This window comes from Hylobates moloch, unplaced genomic scaffold (assembly GCF_009828535.3).
Source record: "Hylobates moloch isolate HMO894 unplaced genomic scaffold, HMol_V3 SCAFFOLD_9, whole genome shotgun sequence".
NCBI classification, from domain to species: Eukaryota; Metazoa; Chordata; class Mammalia; order Primates; family Hylobatidae; genus Hylobates; species Hylobates moloch.
In genome coordinates, this window is record NW_026652284.1 from 12,006,901 (window position 1) to 12,028,074 (window position 21,174).

General features: G+C 49.6%; 1 protein-coding gene across 2 annotated transcripts in view; it reads right to left on the reverse strand.

The window, feature by feature from the left end:
- Positions 1 to 20,840, reverse strand: part of DHRS3 (dehydrogenase/reductase 3) — a 50,098-nt gene extending 29,258 nt beyond the window's left edge. The window contains exon 1 of one of the 2 annotated variants that reach the window (XM_032758975.2): positions 19,802 to 20,840. In XM_032758975.2, the coding sequence (XP_032614866.1) occupies positions 19,802 to 19,996 (195 nt within the window). In that variant the 5' untranslated portion in view covers positions 19,997 to 20,840. The remainder of the gene's footprint in view (positions 1 to 19,801) is intronic. The other variant, XM_058444528.1, reaches the window with a different exon arrangement.
- Positions 20,841 to 21,174: the final 334 nt, after the last annotated feature.

Below are 21,174 nucleotides of genomic sequence, written 5' to 3' on the forward strand. Positions count from 1 at the left end.
TTGCCTCTTCTGTGAAACATTAGTAACTTCTCTTTGAGGGGAACTTGGGAGGGATGAAGTTGACAACCTGTGTGGTATGGCTATCGTTAGGACCAGCCACATAATTCGCAGGGTCCCTGGTTCAAAAATTGTAAAGAATTTCAAGATGGTGACAGCAGAGCCTCAAACCAAGTGTAGGGCGCTTCTGAGTGCAGGGCCCAGTGAGAATCCCTGGGTCACACCCAGGAAGCCAGCTCCAGCCATCACACAGAGGGTGCCCAACAGGAACACCCAGTGGGACCTCGTGCCAAGTCACGAGCCTTCCACGCTCCCCCAGGCAGCAGGAAACACAAACACAGCTCCGGCAGAGCCACTCCAGGGAGAATGTATCACACATCCCCGGCAGACAGGTGACACCTGGCAAACTAAAAGTTGCCCGCACATCCAATCTCTACATGTGCAGGGGCAGTAGACATGGCAGCGTATTAGCTGTAGGGGAAAGAGGAATAACAACAGGTAACCTGGGCAACATGGCAAAAGCCTGTCTCCACTAAAAATACTAAAGTTAGCTGGGCGTGGTGGTGCGCGCCTGTAGTCCCAGCCACTCGGGAGGATCACGTGAGCCTGGGAGGTTGAGGCTGCCGTGAGCTGAGATCGCACCAATGCACTCCAGCCTGAGTGATGGAGTGAGACTCTGTCTCAGCAAGTGAAATAAAACAAAAAAAATATAACGACAGTCCTCATCATAATTAGCGTTTATTTAGGAGTTTCTCTGAGTTCAACAGTGAGGTTTACGGCCCCTTATCCTCCGTTCTAGAATCCAAAAAGCTCTAAAATCCTACATTTAATTTTGACACACGCGTTTAGAGCAAGTACTAATTGGAACCATCATGAGGCTAGTTCTGGTCTCTTTATCCCACTGTGGTGACTATCACTGGGATTACGGGTGGCCGCCCTAGACCTTGCTGTGGGCGTCACTAGGTATATGGCCTATGTGCTGGATTGCATTTCTAAAATCCAAAACATCAGACCTGTGAGACACAGCTAGCCTTAAGGGTTTCAGATAAGGGTCTGTAGACTTGAACTCGGCTTCTTTTTAGAGATAAGGCACTGAGACCCTGGAAGTATAAGTAATCGGTCAAGAGCAAAGCCAGGAACTAGCTGAGCAGAGACCCCCAGACCGGTTGGTGGTACCTCTCGGAGCTGCTAGCAGAAGAAAGAATTCCGCTCTTGTATTGGAAAAGGAAATAAACATTTTACTGGAATATCTCAGCATCTCCCTCATACTCCAACATGAAATTCAGAGGTCACTGAGCTGGTAGGCTCAATCACACACCAGGCTGATGTGTCCCAGGGAGACCTTCAGCTAATTAAACGTAATTTATGGACCAGCCTCTAAGGACAAGCCTTAAATTACTTGCAAGCTGTGCCAAGGTAGCTATCCTACAGGCTATTAATTAGAAATCAGTTTAATCTCTGCTAGGACGAAGGTCAACTGCCTTGGGAGTTGACCCTTCCGGCTGACTGGTCTCATGCTATCAGGCTGTGGCTCTGGGCCCAGAGGGCCAGGGGATTCAGGGGAAGCGGGACATTCAATGGGAAATGGCCAGGCCAGCACACCCTGCAAAGACCAGGATGCTGGGAGAAAAGCCAGGCCCTTGGCCTATAGGCCCAGGTGAGGCAGAAATTTTCCCAAGCACCAGCCCCACAGAAAGTGATTTTCCGCGGTCCTCAGAGAGCATCACATCCCTCCAACATCAGAGAATTCTATGGAAAATCAGGCTTCTGTCACCTTCCATTAATGTGGGCTGGTTGTGCATCCTGTAGAAAGGGCTGGTCACGCATCCTGTAGAAAGCCTTCAGTGGCTCCCTAGTACTCTCCCAATCATGTCCAGACTTCACCCCACAACCACCAGGCTCTATGAGGTATGGCCGTGTCCATCTCTCTCCACTCCCTGCTCACACTTTTGTTCTGGCCAGGCCAGGGTCTTTTTCCCAAAGGAAACAAACTCTCTCATCTCCCATTTTCTAGCTCTGCTCTTTCCCTCTGCCTGGGATATTTTCCTTCTGCTGCTTCCATCTCATCCTTAATGCCTCAGCTTAGACCCCAGTCCTAGGCACAGCCAGGTTTCCTTTCCTAGAAGCCAGACTGCCTGGATTCGAATCCCATGGCTACCTGGGCTGTGTGACCTTGGGCAAGTGTTTAAACTTTCTGAGCCCTAGTATTTCCATCTTTAAACTGGGAACAGTGACTGTGTCATAGGGTTGCTCTGAGGAGTAAATCAGATTGTCACGTAAATTGTTTAGCACATGGGTAGCACTTTATTAACAACAAAGACTGGTTGGAAGCCCCTGTCTGTGCTTGTAGCTGCCTCCAGCCATGGTCTGCCCTACCAAGGCATGCAGGCTCAGAGAGGTCTAGTAACTTGCTCAAGGTCACATGGCAAGCGAATAGAAGAGCCAGCATATGAACTTTGGTGTGGTTGACTCCTGAACTCAAAATCTGAATCTCTATGCTTTACTGGCTCCTTGAGAAAGAAAGAACCGCACACACACACACAAAACACACACACATTTCCACTGACTTGAAGGCTCAGGAAACATCCCCAAAGCCAAGGCATGGATCTGCTGGCTGAGGAGGTGTGAGCCCTCAGAGGGCACCATGTGCCCAGTCCACACTGACCTTCTGTCTTGCCATCCCTTAAGGACCCTGTCTCCTCTGCTGTGTGCTCATAGGGAAGTGGCCCCGAGAGGTCAGGTCAGACTCTTAATTCTTTGGCAACTGAGATGCAAGAACATGGGCCGTGCAGCCAGGGGTGGACAGACGCTATGTGGGTGTGTCTGGCAGGACTGCCTGCCTGCATGAAGGTCATGCCGCCCTTTATAGTCACACTGGCCCCAGCTCCCCATGGTGACCTGCCACCAGGCCTGTGAGAGGGGCCACTGCTTGCTGGGCTGGGGAAGCTCTAAAAGGACTCCAGAGACCCCCCACCAACCACCTTGGAAGGACCCAATATCATCTCTGTTCTGCTTCCCTGCCCACATCTGGAGGGGAGGGAGAGCTGGCCTCTCGCACCTGTGAAGTATCACTAGCAACCGTGACCTAGCAAAGGGCTTCCTTTCCTCTCATATCACAGTCTATCTCTCTATCTGTCATCTAGAAAAGGTTCCAAAGTCAGTCTGTTGACAACCTGCTGGACTTTGGTGGCTGAGCATTTTGCCTCTTTGAACTACAATCTCCTTGAAGGCAGAGATTTTAGCTCAACCCTGAAAAGTCCATTCTATCTTTTTTTTCTTGGGGAGATAAAGGGGGTGGTAAGGCATCAGCAAATGACCTGATAAGGTCTGCAGGATTAGATCTGGAGGGCTGCCTGATACAGGCAGGCCTGGCTCTGCTGGCTGTTTCCACATGGCATGACTGAAAGATGAGTGCTGTCCTTCCACAAGAAGGTGTACTGGACCCCTTGCTCCTGCTCATGGTATCCCCATCTGCCCTGCAGAAGCCCACCTCCCGACTCCCAAACCCTATGGCTTGGCTGGGGCTGGTATACCCCTGGCTCAGAGTCTGGCCATGACCCACAGCTGGCCAAATAGAGCACCATTTCCTTGGTTCAGGCTCACCCAGTCACTGCCAGAGAGACCCAATTCCTGGACCCTTCCAGGACTTCTGGGCAAAGAACACCTGTGTCTACTCGAATGGGAGCTGGAAAGGTTACGTTACGAGCAGCAGGGGGCAGGTGTGAGCAGCCCCGTGGCAGAGAGGTCTGCCTCAAAGTGAGGGGAGAGAGAAGCTCTCCTGAATCCTGACAGCACTGACCCCTGGAGACATGCCCGAAGTCAGCCCTACCCAGGGACTTCTGGTCCCATGAGTCAATAAACCAATCTGAGGAACACCTCCAGAGCCCCCATCGGGAAAGCTGGAGGTGATGTTTGACCCATATAGACTGTCTGGCTATGGACTCCACCAGGGGCCATCAACACCATCTCTTCCGTGAAACTATCAACCAAAGGCAAGACTCATTGGTTACAAGCAGACACCCTGGGTTCCAATCCTGCTGGGTCATTTACTAGCTGTGTGATTCTAAGTTACTGACCCTCAGAGTCCTGTTGGTAAGAAGAAGATGATAACAGTACCCACGCTGGAAGGTTACTTCGAGGAGTAAATGACCTTGTGACATGTCAGGGCTTAGAACAGTCCCTGGCACATAGTAGGTGTTCAATAATCACTGGCTCTACCTAGCTACGATGGGTCGGTCATGCATTCATTTAGGCAACAACCATTTATTAAGTATCTACTGTGGGCCAGGTGCTGTGCCAGTTGCCAGATACTTGGTGAGTGAGAGGGCATGCCCCCTGCCCCTGTGGATATCAACAAGTAGCCACAAAGTGTGGTGAGTTGCTATGGTAACCCTTGACTTTGGCCTCACCGCAGCCCAGTCCTGACCAATTGAGCTACTTGGACGCAGACATCAAAAATGACTAATGCCTTGTGCAGGGGAAGTTGGATGGTTGTGGGGGTTGGACAGCCAGGACCAGAGAGGAGGCTGTACCCCTGACCAGCCTCAGCCCCTGGGTTGCAGAAAGGCCTATGTTGGACCAGCCCCTGCCTGGGAAGATAGGGGCTGTGCCACGGGTCATCTCAACAGGGGTGAGGCCACGGGTGGAAGGGAGATGGCCAGCCTCCCTGTAGGGAGTGGTTCCCTCCCACAGACTTCTAGAAAGGGTCAAGGGCTCCAATTTCCCCAAGGGCTTCTGTGGCAGGGGCAGAACTCTCTCCTTCCCGGGGGAGTCCCAGAACCAAGGTTGAGTCAGGCCAGCGGGTTTGTTGCCTTTTTTCCCTGGTGCCCTGCTGAGCATCTGGTCTAATATGCAGGAGAAGGGCTGGAGCAGGTCGTATCCACCGCCCCCCACCCTCACGGCCATTGCCCCAACTGGAAGGAGTGGTTGTCTCTTGGAAACACTCTCGCAATTACCCAGGAGGTGATAGGAGCTATTTCACTACATTTCCACATCTTCATTTTTCAGATGAGGGAATCAAAGCCCAGAGAGGGTTGCTTGCCCAAGGTCACACAGCAGGTCACTGGGAGGCCTCTCATAATCTACAGCATTAGGAACTGCTTTCCAGCAGCCCTGGCCGGCACTACAAATTGCGTGAGTGCTCTGGCCAGAGCCGGCCTCTACCGCCCAAAAGATTTTGGCCGCTGTGACACTGCCTATGGGCCAGGTCTGGGCTTTGGGGCTGGGGTTGTCAAGGCACACTCTCCCAGGGATGGGTGCTTTGGAGGCAGGGAGGGCCTGGGAGAAGCCTCCTGTGTCCTTTCTGGCAGATGGATTTGTGCTGAGTCCCCCTTGGAGAGGCTGTCTCAGCCCCGGTTGGGCATTCAGAGCTTCTAGCTTGTGGGCACCCCAGAGGTAGAGGAGGTGTCGAGGCTGAGGGCAGAGGGGTTCCACACGTCTGGGGTGGGAGTGTGGGTCCCTCTCCTGAGGGGCAAAAGCCGAAGCGAACTAGAGGGCATTTGGTCCAGAAGCCACAGCACCTTGGAGTAAAGAGCCAAAGGTAGAGGTGTCATTAAAGAGGGGACATCCAGTAAATCCAAGAAGGGTCCATCGAGGAGAGGGAGTGGGCTGAGTCATTTCCTTGAAGCATCATTTTCAAGCCTTATTCTTTTCCTTTCTTTAAAACAATGACTTTCTTTCAAAACGCACGCCAAAATCTTAACATGGAATTGTAAGCCAGAAAACAGAAGTGACAACACCGATCTACTCCACAGGAAGGAGGGGTTCCTCAGAACCCTTCCTGCTCCAACTCCCACTTGGCCCTACCTTCTTGGGGCTTCTAGGGTGCTCTGGAACCCAGTTTGAAAACCTGGACCTTGAACCGCAGCTGGTGCTGAGGTCTGCATGGGGACCGCGGGGCTTGGAGGCTGGTAGAAGTGGTTGGGGGAGGTGGGACGCAGACAGGAGACCGTGTTCCCTAGGAGGCTGTTTCAGTGTGGACAAGATCATCATACGCTTCACTCATCAAAATCCCCAAAAGGCTGCTGAAAAGGGGATTTAAAGTCACATTCCTTGAAGTAGGGTTGGCCAATGGGGTAAGAAAGGCTGGGGCCCAGTGGCCTTCATCAGGCTGACCATTGGTGGCCTTAAGCACCAAGCCACACATCTGTACTCTCCACCCTGAGCTTGCCCTGGCTTCTGTGTCACAGGATACTGGGGCGTTCCCTGCCTCTCACACGAGCTCTCCCCCTGGGCCTGCATCTGAGCCTGTAGGGCTTGGATGGGTTTTGATTATATCTAGTCCAAGCCTTCTTAACCCAGAGTCTAGGATAGGTGACAGGGGTACATGACCCCTTAAAAGTACAAAACTTTCAGTTGCACCTTCTTCCTGGGTTAGAGTTCATATTTTCTTCAGACCCTTGAAGGGCTCTACAACCAGCAAAAAAATGGAGAGTTACTGCAACCCCCTCAGTTGCCACCTACTTCAAGAAGTCTTCTAAGATTTTCCTTAATTTACAGTGATCAAAGCTCTCAGGCCACGCAGAGCTCAGTGACCTCGGGCTTAACTGGAGGGAGCTGTCACTCACTCTCTCCTCTGCAGCTGGGTCTCTGCATGTTAAGATGTCACACTGGTTGTCAAATGAAAGAAATTCAACTGTGCTATTCCCCTGCTTGTCAGTTTACTCTTTAAAAAAGAAACCCTGATAACTGAGGACTATTTTATTCCTTTGGCAAGTCTCCCATTCATTGTATGCAAATACTGCTACTCAGTGCTCTAAACGATGTTTGTGTAAAAGCGGATTTCACTACATCCCTGCCCGCATCCTGTTGACTCACTCACTGCTTATCACAGCTCTCTCCAGAACCCTCTGTGTCCTAAGCCCCATTACTTAACAGCTTGTCTCTTGACCTCTCCATGACCCTGAATGAGGCAGGCCAGGCCAGGCTGAGATTATCTGTTGCAGTGGGAAAAGATGGAGTGTTGAAGCTGGGAAGCCTGGGTTCAGAATCTGCCCTCAGTGACGTGTCCCAGGACGGCCACTTCACCTGGATCTCAGAAATGCGTGCTGCTGGCCGGGTGCGGTGGCTCACGCCTGTAATCCCAGCACTTTGGGAGGCTGAGGCAGGCGGATCACAAGGTCAAGAGATCGAGACCATCCTGGCCAACATGGTGAAACCCCATCTCTACTAAAAATATAAAAATTAGCTGGGGTGGTGCATGCCTGTAATCCCAGCTACTTGGGAGGCTGAGGCAGGAGAATCGCTTGAACCCGGGAGGCTGAGGCAGGAGAATCGCTTGAACCTGGGAGGAGGTGGAGGTTGCAGTGAGCTGAGATCGTGCCACTGCACTCCAGTCTGGGCGACTGGCGAAACTCCATCTCAAAAAAAAAAGAAGGTCAAGGAAGACAATGAATGTGCAAAAGCACTGTGTAGTCATGTAGAGTACCAAGTCACGTGTGTTACTATCGTCACACACATTGCCACAGCCACCTACAGCGCCACAGCCATGTATATTACCATGGTCATGTACAGTATCAGTCTTGTATATTACCACGGTTATGTACAGTATATCAATCTTGTATATTACCAAGGTCATATACAGTATCAGTCTTGTATATTACTACAGTTATGTACAGTATCAATCTTGTATATTACTATGGTCATGTACAGTATCAGTCTTGTATATTACCACAGTTATGTACAGTATCAATGTTGTATATTACCATGGTCATGTACAGTATCATTCTTGCATATTACTATGGTCTTGTAGAGTATCCATCTTGTATATTACCAAGGTCATGTACAGTATCTATCTTGTATATTACCATGGTTATGTACAGTACCAAAGTCATGTATAGTATCAGCCATGTATATTAGCAGCCATGTATGTTACCACAATCATGTACAGTACTGCAGTTACATACAGTATCAATGTATATTACCACAGTTATGTATATTAGCACAATCATGTATAGTACTAGAGTCATGTATATTATCAGTTATATATAGTACCACAGCCATGTACAGCACCACATCATGTATATAGTACTACAGTCATATATAGTAACAGTCATGTAGAATACCATAGTCATATACAATACCATGTCCTGTACAGTACCATAGTCATTAATAGTACCATGTATATTAATAGTACCATGTATAGTAACAGTGCCATGTATATTCCTACATTCATGCTTTTACCACAATCATGTACAAAGGGTCTTCAAAAAGTTCAAGGAAAATGCGTATTACAAAAAAACTAGGCATATATTTGAGATTTTTTTTGCCCCAAAATAAGTAACTTGTTATAACATGACTAAATGGGATCTATTTTGAGGCACTAAGAAGGATAAGACATCAGTTTGAAAAGAAGTCCTATCAGAGCAACATAAATTCTACTAAAACTGAAACAAAAACAAATATCAAATTTACAGTGAAGCTTGCTTAGATGGAAGAATGGTGAAATTGCTGATACTTTATGAAAAGTTTATGGGGACAATGCCCCAAAGAAATCAGCAGTTGGTTGGGCGTGGTGCCTCACACCTGTAATCCCAGCACTTTGGGAGGCCAAGGCAGGCGGATCACAAGGTCAAGAGACCGAGATCATCCTGGTCAACGTGGTGAAATCCCGTCTCTACTAAAAATACAAAAATTAGCCAGGCGTGGTGATGTGCACCTGTAGTCCCAGCTACTTGGGAGGCTGAGGCAGGAGAATTGCTTGAACCCAGGAGGCGGAGGTTGCAGTGAGCTGAAATCATGTCACTGCACTCCAGCCTGGCGACAGAGTGAGACTCTGTCTCAAAAAACAAAAAAAAGAAATCAGTAGTAGTTAATAAATGGATAACTTTTTAAGAAGGGATGAGACGATGTTGAAGATAAAGCCTGAAGTGCCAGACCCTCCACATCAAATTAGAAAGAAAAAATTCATCTTGTTTGTGCTCTAACTGAAGAGGACTGACAATTAACAGCAAAAAAAAAAAAAAAAAAAAATAGCCAATACCATAGACATCTCCATTGGTTCAGCGTACACAATTCTGACTGAAAAATTAAAGTTGAACAAACTTTCCACTTGATGGGCACCAAAACTACTGCATCCAGATCAGGTGCAGATGAGAGCAAAGCTTTCAATGAAAATTTTACTTTATTTTATTTATTTATTTACTATTTGTTTATTTATTTACTTTTTTTGAGACCAAGTTTCACTCTTGTTGTCCAGGCTGGAGTGCAATGACATGATCTTGGCTCATGGCAACCTCCGCCTCCCAGGTTCAAGCGATTCTCCTGCCTCAGCCTCCTGAGTAGCTGAGATTACAGGCATGCGCCACTATGCCCAGCTAATTTTTTTTTTTTTTTTTCATTTTTAGTAGAGACAGGGTTTCTCCATGTTGGTTAGGCTGGTCTCAAACTCCCGACCTCAGGTGATCCACCTGCCTTGGCCTCCCAAAGTGCTGGGATTACAGGCGTGAGCCACCACATCTGGCTGCTTTCAATGAAAATTTTAAACAAGTGGGATCAAGATCTTGAAGCACTTTTTCAAAGAACTGTAAGAGAGGATGAAGCATTAACCACTACAATCCTGAAGACAAAGCACAATCAAAGCAATGGCTACCAAGAGGTGGACGTGGCCCAGTCAAAGCAAAAGCAGACCGGCCAAGAGCAAAGGTCATGGCAATAGTTTTTTTGGGATGTTCAAGGCATTTTGCTTGTTAACTTTCTGGAGAGACAAGAACAATAATATCTGCTTATAATGAGAGCGTTTTGAGAAAGTTAGCCAAACCTTCAGCAGAAAAACACCCAGGAAAGCCTCGCCAGATGGTCCTGCTCCACTAAGACAAGGTTCCCATTCATTCCTCTCATCAAACAAGGACAATTTTGTGAGGGTTTTGATGGGAAATCATTAGGCATCCACTTTACAGTCCTGATTTGGCTCTTTCTGACTTCCTTTTGTTTCCTAATCTTAAAAAATCTTTAAAGGGTGATCCAGTTAGACTTTGTGTCCCCACCCAAATCTCATCTTGAATTATAATCCCCATAATCCCATCTGCCAAGGGAGAGACGAGGTAGCCGTAATTGGATCATGGGAGTGTTTCCTCTATGCTGTTCTCATGACAGTGAGTGAGTTCTCACGTGATCTGATGGTTTTATAAGTGTTCGGTAGTTCCTCCTAAGTTCATTCCCCTTCCTGCCGCCTTGTGAAGAAGGTGCCTTGCTTCCCCTTCTCCTTCCGCCATGATGGTAAGTTTCCTGCGGCCTCCTCAGCCATACGAGTCAACTAACTGTGAGTCAATTAACTTCTTTCCTTTATAAATTACTCAGTCTCTAATATTTCTCTATAGCAATGTGAGAAAGGACTAAGACAAAGGGCATGCATTTTTCTTCAGCTAATGATGTAAAAAAAAGGCTGTATTGACATGGCTGAACTCTCAGGACCTTCAGTTATTTAGGGGTGGACTAGATGGCTGGTATCATTGCTTACAAAAGTGTCTTGTAACTTGATGAAGCTTATGTTGAGAAATAAAATGTACATATTTGTATATATGTGTGTGTGTATGTGTGTGTGTGTGTGTGTGTGCATATGGAGAGAGGGAGAGAGACGCAGTCTTGCTCTGTTGCCCAGGCTGAAGTGCAGTGGTGAGATCTCCACTCACTGCAACCTCCACCTCCCAGGTTCAAGTGATTCTCCTGCCTCAGTCTCCTGAGTAGCTGGGATCACAGGCATACACCACCGTGCCAGATAATTTTTGTATTTTTAGTAGAGATGGGGTCTTATCCTGTTGGACAGGCTGGTCTCGAATGCCTGATGTCAAGTGATCTGCCCGCCTCGGCCTCCCACAGTACTGGGATTACAGGAGTGAGCCACTGTGCCTGGCCTATATTTTTTATTTTCATCCTTTAATTCCATTTTCCACCACCTTTTTGAAGCCCCCTTGTATATTACCACAGTCATGTATATTACCAATCACGTATGGTACCACAGACATGTAGAGCACCACGGTCATGAATATTACTAGGAACGCAAAGAAGCCATCAGCATCCAGTTCGGAAGCCACAGGAGTGTAAGCCTGAGTGAAGGATGTGAGTCTGTGCCCACCCTGCACCCTCTCGCCTCCTCCCTGCTCCCCAGCACCCTGGAAAGCCTGGACAAAGGAATGACATCACTGCTCGAGGATCCTGCTGAAGTCATGCTGAGAAGGGCTGCCTCCTTTTAATTTTCAAGTGTTGGTTGATTGATGGTGGTGTCCTCTTTTCCTCCTGCCCCCTGCCCCTGCCTGTGTCATTGCCCTCACTGACATCATGACAATGACTCACAGAATCAAAGGGTAGAAGGGACCCGGGAGGTTGTCCAGAACCTAACCTCCCCCAATGCAGAAATCTCGACACCATGTTTGCTTAAAGAGCAACCTGTTCCAAAGGGCAGGAAGGTGTTTCTCTTGCAGGACCCAGGTCTGCATTTTCGAGCTCTCCCCACGGGCCTAGCGTGGGCCTCCAGAACCATCTAGAACAGGTCCCATGCCTCTGTGGTACTGGAATGCAGCTGATACCCTCTCCTGCCTCTTAAGCAGTCAACTATGTTCCCATGGATTTGCCATGCAACCCATCATGGCTTCTAGCCCTTGTCACCCAGCCTGCTCCCTGTATACCTTCCAGTTGGTCAAGGGCCCTGTCAAAGTGCTGGCCCACATGGACACAATGCCCCAGAAGTCGTTTGACAAAGCAGGACTGACAAGCATCTCCTTCACTCTGAGCACCAGCACAGTTACCTGCTTTTATTTAGAGGGGTTAAGCACTACTGCCGTTAGAAGCCTGCTTGTTGGTGTCAACTCATCCTTCCACAGTGTCAGATTTTTCAATCTGGGGATGGTGGTCACTCCAGGAACACTAAGTGCCACAAGGAGAGAACCTTGTTTATGAGGTTCCCTGCTGCATCTCCAAGGCCTAGTTTGCTGAATCAATGAACTGGGGCAACATAGTCACGATTCCTCGGAGCCGTGTCACCCTGAAGCTGGTTGTCACTCCTCATCTAAGTTACCAGCAAGAAAGATCAGGATCTGGCTAGGAGCAGGGCTGCCCAGCAGAGCCCCGAGGGCTGGATGCCAGCTGCCTCCCACCCCCTCCAACAGTGCCACCCTGGCCTGCCTAGATTCTCCACTTCCCTCAGCCCAGACACTTCCATCTTGACGGTAAAGATATCAGAGGAGGCCCTCAGCATCCTCTAAAACTCTAGTGCAATGCTGACAGCATTCCCTGAGCTCCGGGAAGCTCTCAAAGAAGGTGGCGAAGCAAGTCTGGGTGATATTCTTGGAGGAGGCATGGAGATCCGGCAGCCTCCTAGCAGGTCCCCCACTCCTGGCCTGACACCTCCACCGCCTGCCTGTCACAGCAGCCAGGGGATCCTGCTAAGGCTTGGATGAGGGCATGACGCTTGAGTCCTGGGGCCAGCTAGGTCTACCTGTCCTACATGGGAACCTGTCCCCCTTAGTTCTTCCTCCCCACTCACTCACTGCTCCAGCCACACTGGCCACCTCTCGGTCCTCAGACACTCCACTCTCTCCTCAGAGCCCTTGCTCTGTCCTCTCCCTGGAACGCTACTGCTCCCTTCCCACCATGCCCTCGCCTCCTTCAGGTCTTTCCTCGTGTCTCCTTCTCAGTGTGACCTTCCTTATACCCTACCTAGAATCTCAGGCCCTTGCATTCCCATCCTTCCTGCCTCATTGGTTTTCTCCTCATTGTTTATGATGACAATTCAATGTGCTGTTTTATTTATTTATTTATTTATTTATTTATTTATTTATTTATTTATTTATTTATTGAGACAGAGTCTCCCACTGTTGCTCAGGCTGGAGTGCAGTGGAATGATCTCTGCTCACTGCAACCTCCACCTCCCAGGTTCAAGCAATTCTCGTGCCTCAGCCTCCCAAGTAGCTGGGATTACAGGTGCGCTCCACCGTGCCCAGCATTTTGGGTTTTTTTGTATTATTAGTAGAGACGGAGGTTTCACCATGTTGGGTCAGGCTGGTCTTGAATTCCTGACCTCAAGTGTTCTGCCCGCCTTAGCCTCCTAAAGTGCTGGGATTACAGGCTTGAGAATATACTGTTCTACTGGTCTTGCTTTCTATCTGTCTCTCTTACTAAAATGCCAGCTCTCACTACATAGGTGGGGATTTTCATCTGCGTTGCTCCCAGCATGCCTTCAGTGCCCAGAACAGCGCCTGGCATATAGTAGGTGCTCAATAAATGTGCCGAATGTATGAATAAGTGAATAAATGAATGAGTTCCCACCAACCATTCATTTGCTAACCCGGCACTTTCTTGTTGAGAATGTAGGCATGTGCTCATTTTCAGATTCTGAGATCTCACTCATTTCAGGGGTGCCACAGCAGATGAGCACACATTTGGGCATGCTAGTGTCTAAATAGACTCATTTTTCTCATTTCCAATGGGCTTCAGTTGTTTCCTAATCCTCATGATTCATCTGAATAATATGTTTGAAATGTTTCAAGTATCTTATGGACTTATATTTTTGGATTGTGTCTCCTGAAGACAACGGTGGGCACGACCTCATAAAATTCTAGGTGTGTTCATGGTTTTGTCCAAGGATAAGGGAGAACGTATAGTGTGTGGGACCCATCCCGCACTGATACTCAAAACTGTGGCAGGATATCGCTGGTAGTGGCAGGTTAAGACAAGGGCTTTTGTTACGGCGATTGTGACAACCAGATACACTTCCTGGGTAGAAAGGACACCTCATAAATACAGCTGAGATCACTTTCTCAAAGCAGATGGCCTCGGCAAGTACCAAGATGGAAATGAACCAGAGAAAGTAACTGCAATGATGCAGAGATCAGAAGGGCTTGGAAGGGATCTGCGCAGCCATAAACAAGTGCACTTCTTCTGAAAAGATGGAAGCTCAGAAGAGCTTGAAGTCGAAACGAGAATTAGCAGAAGGGCTGGGTACACTGAAAATGAACTTGACTCAGATTCAGTATTACTAGATGGAGGAGGCATTCCTGAAAGCCCAAATAGACAAGTTGGTGAATTTAGGAGAAAAAAACAAGAAATTTTGTTTGACATGCTAGTTAGGGAACTTGGGTCCCTTATTCCCTTAGAAGCGACAGTTTGGAAATATTAACGTCTTCTGCAAGAGCTGAAATAAATCCATGGCAGACGGCTACCTGTTGAGGAGTTTTAAATGGGTGTGGGGCTCGGCGGAGCTGGGGCACAGCACATCTTCCAACTCTGAGTTGCTTCTTTTTCATTTGGTGGCATCTGATGACTAGCAAAGCCTGAGATCATCAGTGATGGGGACAGATGCTTTCTTCACCCGGAAGTCTCCCGCTTGCAACTCAGGGAAGCCTGGTAATCCATTGCTTTCTTGGGTTGACTGATCTGTAAGATGAGAATTTTCGAGCATGCCAGGATCTTAGGGATCATTGTAACCCCTCTCATTTTATAGGTGTGCTTCTCAGCTGCAACCTGGAGAAGGTAGTAACTTTTCCAGGGTCAAGAACCCAGTCTTGGCCGGGTGTGGAAGCTCACACCTGTAATCCCAGCACTTTGGAAGGCCAAGAAGGGAGGACTGCTTGAGCCCAAGAGTTTGAGACTAACCTAAGCAACATAGCGAGACTCCCGTCTCTATTTTTAAATAAATAAATAAGTAAGTAAATAAATAAATAAATAAATAAATAAAAGCTTAGTCTCTGGCCTCCTGCACAGGTGAACAAGACTGCAGGGGGGCGTGGTCCCAGAGGTAGACACCCACCCTTGTTCCCCCAAGGGAAGGGCCTAGGGGAGTAAGAAGATGTTTGTCTATTCATGAGACAGCCTCATTTGTAAGGTCAGTTGTGACCGATGCTCCAAGTGGAAACACTTCTAGATGTCACAGGTAGAACATGTAGCCTACCTGCCTGCTTTCAGGCTGCACAGAGTGAGGATGGAGAGACGGGCCACTGCTCTCTCCCCTGTAAATTGGTTAGTGCAGCTGTTTTGGCCTGATGACTCTAGGGACCCACAGATGACCTGTCTGGACCCTTCTCTTCTCTTTCTCTCTTTTCCTATTCTCACCAGTACTGACCTGACTCAGAGTCTGAGGTATAAACTCCCTGCTTACCTCCTTATCCCACAATACAGTATTTTCTTGCTTCCCTTTCCACTTCCCTCCCACAATTCCAGCCAGGTAGAGCTTTTGATCAGGTGGTTTCTTGCACCTAGATTGCCCTTGTCACACCCCTTCTGGTTGAAACTCTTGACCTTCTTCAAGGCTCAGTCAAATGCTCCTTCCTTCATGAAACCTTTCATGAGTGCTTGCTATAAATTAACTGCTCCTCTGCACTTCCACCGTGTGGCATCCCCCAAACTTCATGCCCATCCAGAACTTCAGAATGTCACCTCATTTGGAAAGAGAGTTTTTGGAGCTATAACTAGTTAAGGATCTTGAGATGCAATCACACGGGATTTAGTATGTGCCCTGAATCCAATAACTAGTGTCCTTATAAGAAGATGATGGGGGTGGGCATGGTGGCTCACACCTGTAATCCGAGCACTTTGGGAGGCTGAGGCGGGTGGATCACCTGAGGTTGGGAGTTCCAGACCAGCCTGACCAACATGGAGAAACCCCATCTCTACTAAAAATACAAAATGAGTTGGGCATGGTGGCATGCACGCCTGTAATCTCAGCTACTCGGGAGGCTGAGACAGGAGAATCGCTTGAATCTGGGAGGCAGAGGTTGCAGTGAGCCAAGATCACGCCATTGCACTCCAGCCTGGGCAATAAGAGTGAAACTCTGTTTCAAAAAAAAAAAAGAAAAAAAGGAGATGATGGGACCTAGACACACACAGCAAGGAAGGCCATGGGATGATGAAATGAGAGATTGGAGCCATGCTTCCACAAGCCAAGGAGCATCAGGAGCCACCAGGAGCTGGAAGAGATGACGAAGGATCTTCCCCTAGAGTCTTCGAGTGGAGAGGAACCCAGAACCCTGCTGATGCCTTGATTTCAGACTTCTGGCCTCCAGAACCACGAGAAACTACATTTTGTTGTGGTAAGCCATCAAGTTTGTGCTAATTTGTCATGGTAACCACAGGAAGCACATACACATGGTGATTTGTGCCTTCACTGTAAGCCCCTGGCCACACTCTAGGTCTTTATTCATCTTTGCTACATTTTCCTACAGGCCCAGAGCTGTGCCAAACACCGAACTGATACCCCAGGTAGGTTTGCTAAGCTAGGTCTCTCAGAGACGGTGTCAAGGGACTTATGAGCTTGGGCTGGCCCCAGGGCTAGGGATGGGAAGGACACAGGACTTGCTGAGTGGAAGTGCTGGAGAATGGGGTTCATAAATCTACTTACAGTGCTAGTTCCTGGCTGGGTGCTTTAGGAACAGGGCTATGTATCCACATGCTGTAAATTCACTGACAGCAAGACAGAACTCCAAGCCAGTTCCCATACTACCTTCCGGAAATACCTCCCCTCAGACTACCTCTCTGAAATGGGAATTGAGTTTTTTTGTTTGTTTGTTTGTTTTTGAGACAGAGTTTTGCTCTGTCGCCAAGGCTGGAGTGCAATGGCGTGATCTAGGCTCACTGCAACCTCCACCTCCTGGGTTCAAGCACTTCTCCTGCCTCAGCATCCCGAGTAGCTGGGATTACAGGTGCTTACCACCATGCCTGGATAATTTTTTGTATTTTTAGTCGAGATGGGGATTCACCATGTTGGCCAGGCTGGTCTCGAACTCCTGACCTCAAGTGATCTGCCTGCCTCAGCCTCCCAAAGTGCTGGGATTACAGGCATGAGCCACTGCTCCCAGCCAAGGTCCTGGAGTTCTTGACGTGGTGTTAGGCCCATGTATGTTGCCCACCTCCCAAGGTTTGCAATCATGGCCCAAGACTTTCGTCCAGCCACTTGCTTGGTACCAAACCAAAGGCTGGAATGGCCCCTACAAATACTTCTAAATGAACGGTCCACTTGTCCTCCCAGGGGCTCCTGCTAACACCATGTCAAACTCAAAGACTGGAGCCTGGGCTGACCACTAGCCAGAAGTTAGTTCCCTTGGAGGGAAGGGGAATAAGCTTAAGGTTTGTGAATGCTTTTGTGGAAGGAATTCTAGGAGGGCATAGAAAATTAATTTACGCCTGGAGACCCTAACCATGACTGGCCCTGCCTCTGTCTGCCGCAGTGCACTGTGGGTAAGGAGAGATGTGTCCTGAGCTTTCAAATTCTTACAGCCTTAGTGTGCCTTTAAAAAAAAAAACCCTCGCTTATTTGGGCCACCTTTGCACCCTAAGGCTCACCACCACCCACAAATATTGCCAAATCCTATTTAACTCAAGGTCATTATGGGAAACTGGGTTGTCAACTCTCCCTCCTTCCCAAATAAACAAATAACTCCTGGACATATCAGCTCTCTGCAGAGACTCTGGTACTCCTTTTTTTTTTTTTTTTCTTTTTGGGGTCTTCCCCCCCCAGATCCAATCCCACCAGAATCTAGGCTGGGAAGCTCTCAGATGCAGCCACCAGAATCTAGGCTGGGAAGCTCTCAGATGCAGCCTCCACTTCCATCAAGAGGAGAAGGAACGTCATCTGTGGTTCCACACAGCCGCCCCCTGTCTAGTATCACTGCAGGCTGCGGGTGGCACTGGCCCTCTCTGGTCCAGTACTCTTGGGCCACCCCCAAGCCCACTGTTTACACCTGTCCCCAACCCATAAATTCCCCACTCCCTCAACACTTGACCCTTTGTTCCCAACCCCACTAGGCCCCAAAACACTCCTGGCTCTGGGGGTTTGTCCCAAAGTCCTCTCATTGGTGTTAGGCAAGAAGCCACAATTCCAAACTCCCCACCATGACAGCAAACAGAAGCCTCATTATAAAGTGTAGCTCCAGTAATTGGTCAGATAATGTTGAGTTACAGGGAGCGCTGCTGGTCATCCTGACGAGTCAGATGACTGAACCAAGCATGAATGGCACTCGAAGTTTCACAGGCCCCCATGGATCCTGTTTTTGTTTTTGATGACCCTGACACCAATTTAAGACATATTTCTAATTGGCCCTGGCTGGATTCCCTGGAAGAGGACGTCCAGTCCAAGTTAGGTGGGGTTTGGTTCTCGGTGCGTGAACTTGCAGGCTCCACTCTGTACTATCACACCCACCCCCCAATGCCATACACTTCTTTCAGTTTAGGATTGTTTATAGTCAGTCGAGTTTTTCCAGATTGACTAAGAGTTCCTCATCTGCCTACTGTAGTCAGCTACAAGAACAGTAAAAGAGACCCAGGACTTGGGCCAGCTGGAAGACTCAGAAAAAAGTCTCTGTGGGATGCAGACAGCTAAAGAATGACAATCACATGCAATTGTCCCAAACCCCACATCCCCCCCGCAAAGGACACCCTCATCTGCCCTTTTGAGACCCCTTCACAAAGAGCTTCGGGAGCCCTTTTATGGGGCATCGCCTCAAGGAAATGAAACTGCTGAGAACAACTCTGATTTCCCCTTATTCGTTGTGTCCAAGGGTTAAAAACACTTCCCAACTCCTCCTCCAAATGCAAGGTCAAGCGGCTGTTCAAACCACCCAAGGAGAAGAGGGAGTCCTGGACAGCCAGACCCCTGCTAGCTTGGCCACCACAGGCTCCGGCCAGCCCGGCTAGGGAAGAGTTAATCGGATCGGCTTTGGCTGATAGTTCAGGCTCCAAAGTTCAGTCCCAGTCAGAGCCACCCCGGAGGAATTGTAAATCTCAGGGCAGTATTTAACAAAACAAAAGCAACCTGGAATTACATGCAGGTTTGGTTTTCTACAGTACATATTTACTTAATCCCCAAGATATGCAGCTCCATGTCAGATCAGCTGGCTTTGCGGCCCTTTCACCCCCCTAGTTCACAACAGTTTAAGTTTCAAACTAATTCCCTGTTTTCTCTCTTCCTCTTCACAGGGCTGGCTGGAGACAGCCTGGCCTGCCTCCCTCTCCCGATGGCTCTGGTCACCGGGTGAGTCAGCCTGGCCTGGGCTGGGAGTTGGGTGACAGCCTGCTCACTCTCCCCATTCTCTGGCACCAGGTCTCCAAAACCTGGAGCAAGGGGTGCCAGGACCACCAAAAAGTTAAAGGCCGTGTCTGGTGGGCAGGACCCTCCTTGCAGCACCACCTTCCAGCTAAATGGGGAGGGATCCCTGGGGGGTGTACTGGGGGGAGGGGACAGGGTTGAAGGTGAGAACAAGGGCTCTTTATCAGTAGCTGCTTACCCTGCCCTCCTCTTTCCTGCTTTCCAAACACCTGGGCCTCTCAGTGTCGGTCCGGCCAGACTACTACATCCAAGACCGCTCTTCCCTTTTCAAACCCAAACCAAGTACCCCCTCTCGTGTTTTCAGAGCTGCAGCCGCCCAGGTTGGGGCTGGGTAGCGGGTTGCCAAGGAAAATACGAGGCGCCAGCTAGCAGGCGGCTCCCAGCTCTACCCAGGAGTGCGCACACCCTGCACTCACCAGGGTGGCGGCAAGAAAAAGGGGGGAAGGCGGGGGAGGGGGGCACAACACCTTCCTTTGGGAGGCAGGAATGTGGGAAATGGGTGGGTCTCCTAAGTTTCAGGGTGGGGGTGAATAGCCCAGTCAGCCAGCCACCGATCCCAAAGGAGCGGATCAACTCTGAACCTGCCAAAAAAGACAGTCCGGTGCCCGGGAAATTTACAAGGTGAAACCGACTAGCTCAGCACTCGTGGGTGGCGCAGAGAAGTGGGGTGGCCGGCGACTCTCAGCTCCCGGGCGCGGGATCCCGCAGCGGCAGCAGGTGGGCTCACCCCCGCCCCTGCGGCCCCCCACTCCCTGGAGTCGCAGTGCCTGGTACCTTTCTGGCGCCGCGCTCCGCGAACTCGCGGGCGAGCTGACGCCCGATGCCTCTCCCGCCGCCGGTGATGAGGACGTTCTCCCGCGACAGGTCCCGCAGCTTGGCGGGCAGCACCAGTCCGACGGCTGCTTTCACCACCAGATAGATCATCTGTAGAGGGAACACCACCAGCGCGCCCAGCCGTTTCCACACCATCCTCCGCGCCGCGGAGCCAGGCAGGGGGCGAAACTCCCCGGGCCGAGCAATACAGGAATTAAAAAACACCCCGAACAATAAATAGTAAACCGAATAAGGAGGAGAGAGGCGTTCCACCTGGCCACTCTTGAAATCACCTCTTCCCAAATGCAAAGCACCGGGTGAGAAAAAGAAAAAAAAAAAAAAAAAAAAGATAAATTCTCCTCTGGGGGAGAAAAAGCGTCTCCTAAGGTTGGGACGGTAAAAGACGTGGAGGGGGAAGCCGGAGGTGGAAAGTTCTAACAAGAAGTTTCTTGCCCCAGCAGCCGTTTCGGCTGGGGAATTCTCAGGTAATGTTTACAGACTGACAGAGGAGTTTAGGGAGGGGAAGAAAAAAAAAAAAAAAGGCACCAACCACACGCGCGCACCCTGCCTCGGTCCCGCGGTTTCAAAGTGCAAGATTAAAAAAAAAAAAAAAAAAAAAAAAAGCTGTTTCCAAATTGTAGCGCCCCCCCCCCCACCCCGCCCCCAGAAAAAAAAAAAAAAAAAGTGGGGGGAAAAAGTGCTTGGAGCTCCCAATTTCAGCCCGCGAAAGTCTCCCGACTCATTGCTATTCTTGGGCTCAGGAAATTGCTTAAACGCGATCTGATTGCCAGCAACGTGCAGGAGAAGTGGGGGGTCCGGGTGTCAGTTTCTTTACGTGCAGCGCTCGCTCGCTCCGGCTCCCTCCCTCCCTCTCTGTTCCAGCAGAGGCTGGGAGTTGCCGCTCGATCCAGCTCCCCTTCTCTCCCTTTTTAGCATTTATTGCCTTCTTTTTGTCCTTTCCAACTTGGAGAGGGTCCGGGTGTGGAGCGCGCGTGGATCGGACGCCTTGGTCTGCGCGGCCCTATTCATTCGCTCCCCGGGCAGCCGCGTCGCGGAGAGGGCGGCCCCTTTTCCCCCCATTTTTTTAATACCCCATTAAGCCTGATTGACAGTTAAAGTTGTTGGGAGGCTTCACTACCGTTCCTCTGAGTGGCTGCTGCGGCCTCCCCTCCCCCTGCGCCGTCGCGGGGAGCGCGCATAAGGCGCGCACTCGGGCTCGCCGGGACTCGCGCTCTCCCGGGACTGGCTCCCCTCTCTGCAAGCCGGGACTTGCCGCCGGTGTCCCTGAGGGCTCGCAGCTGTAACTCGAACACGCTGGAACCGACTCCGGCGAG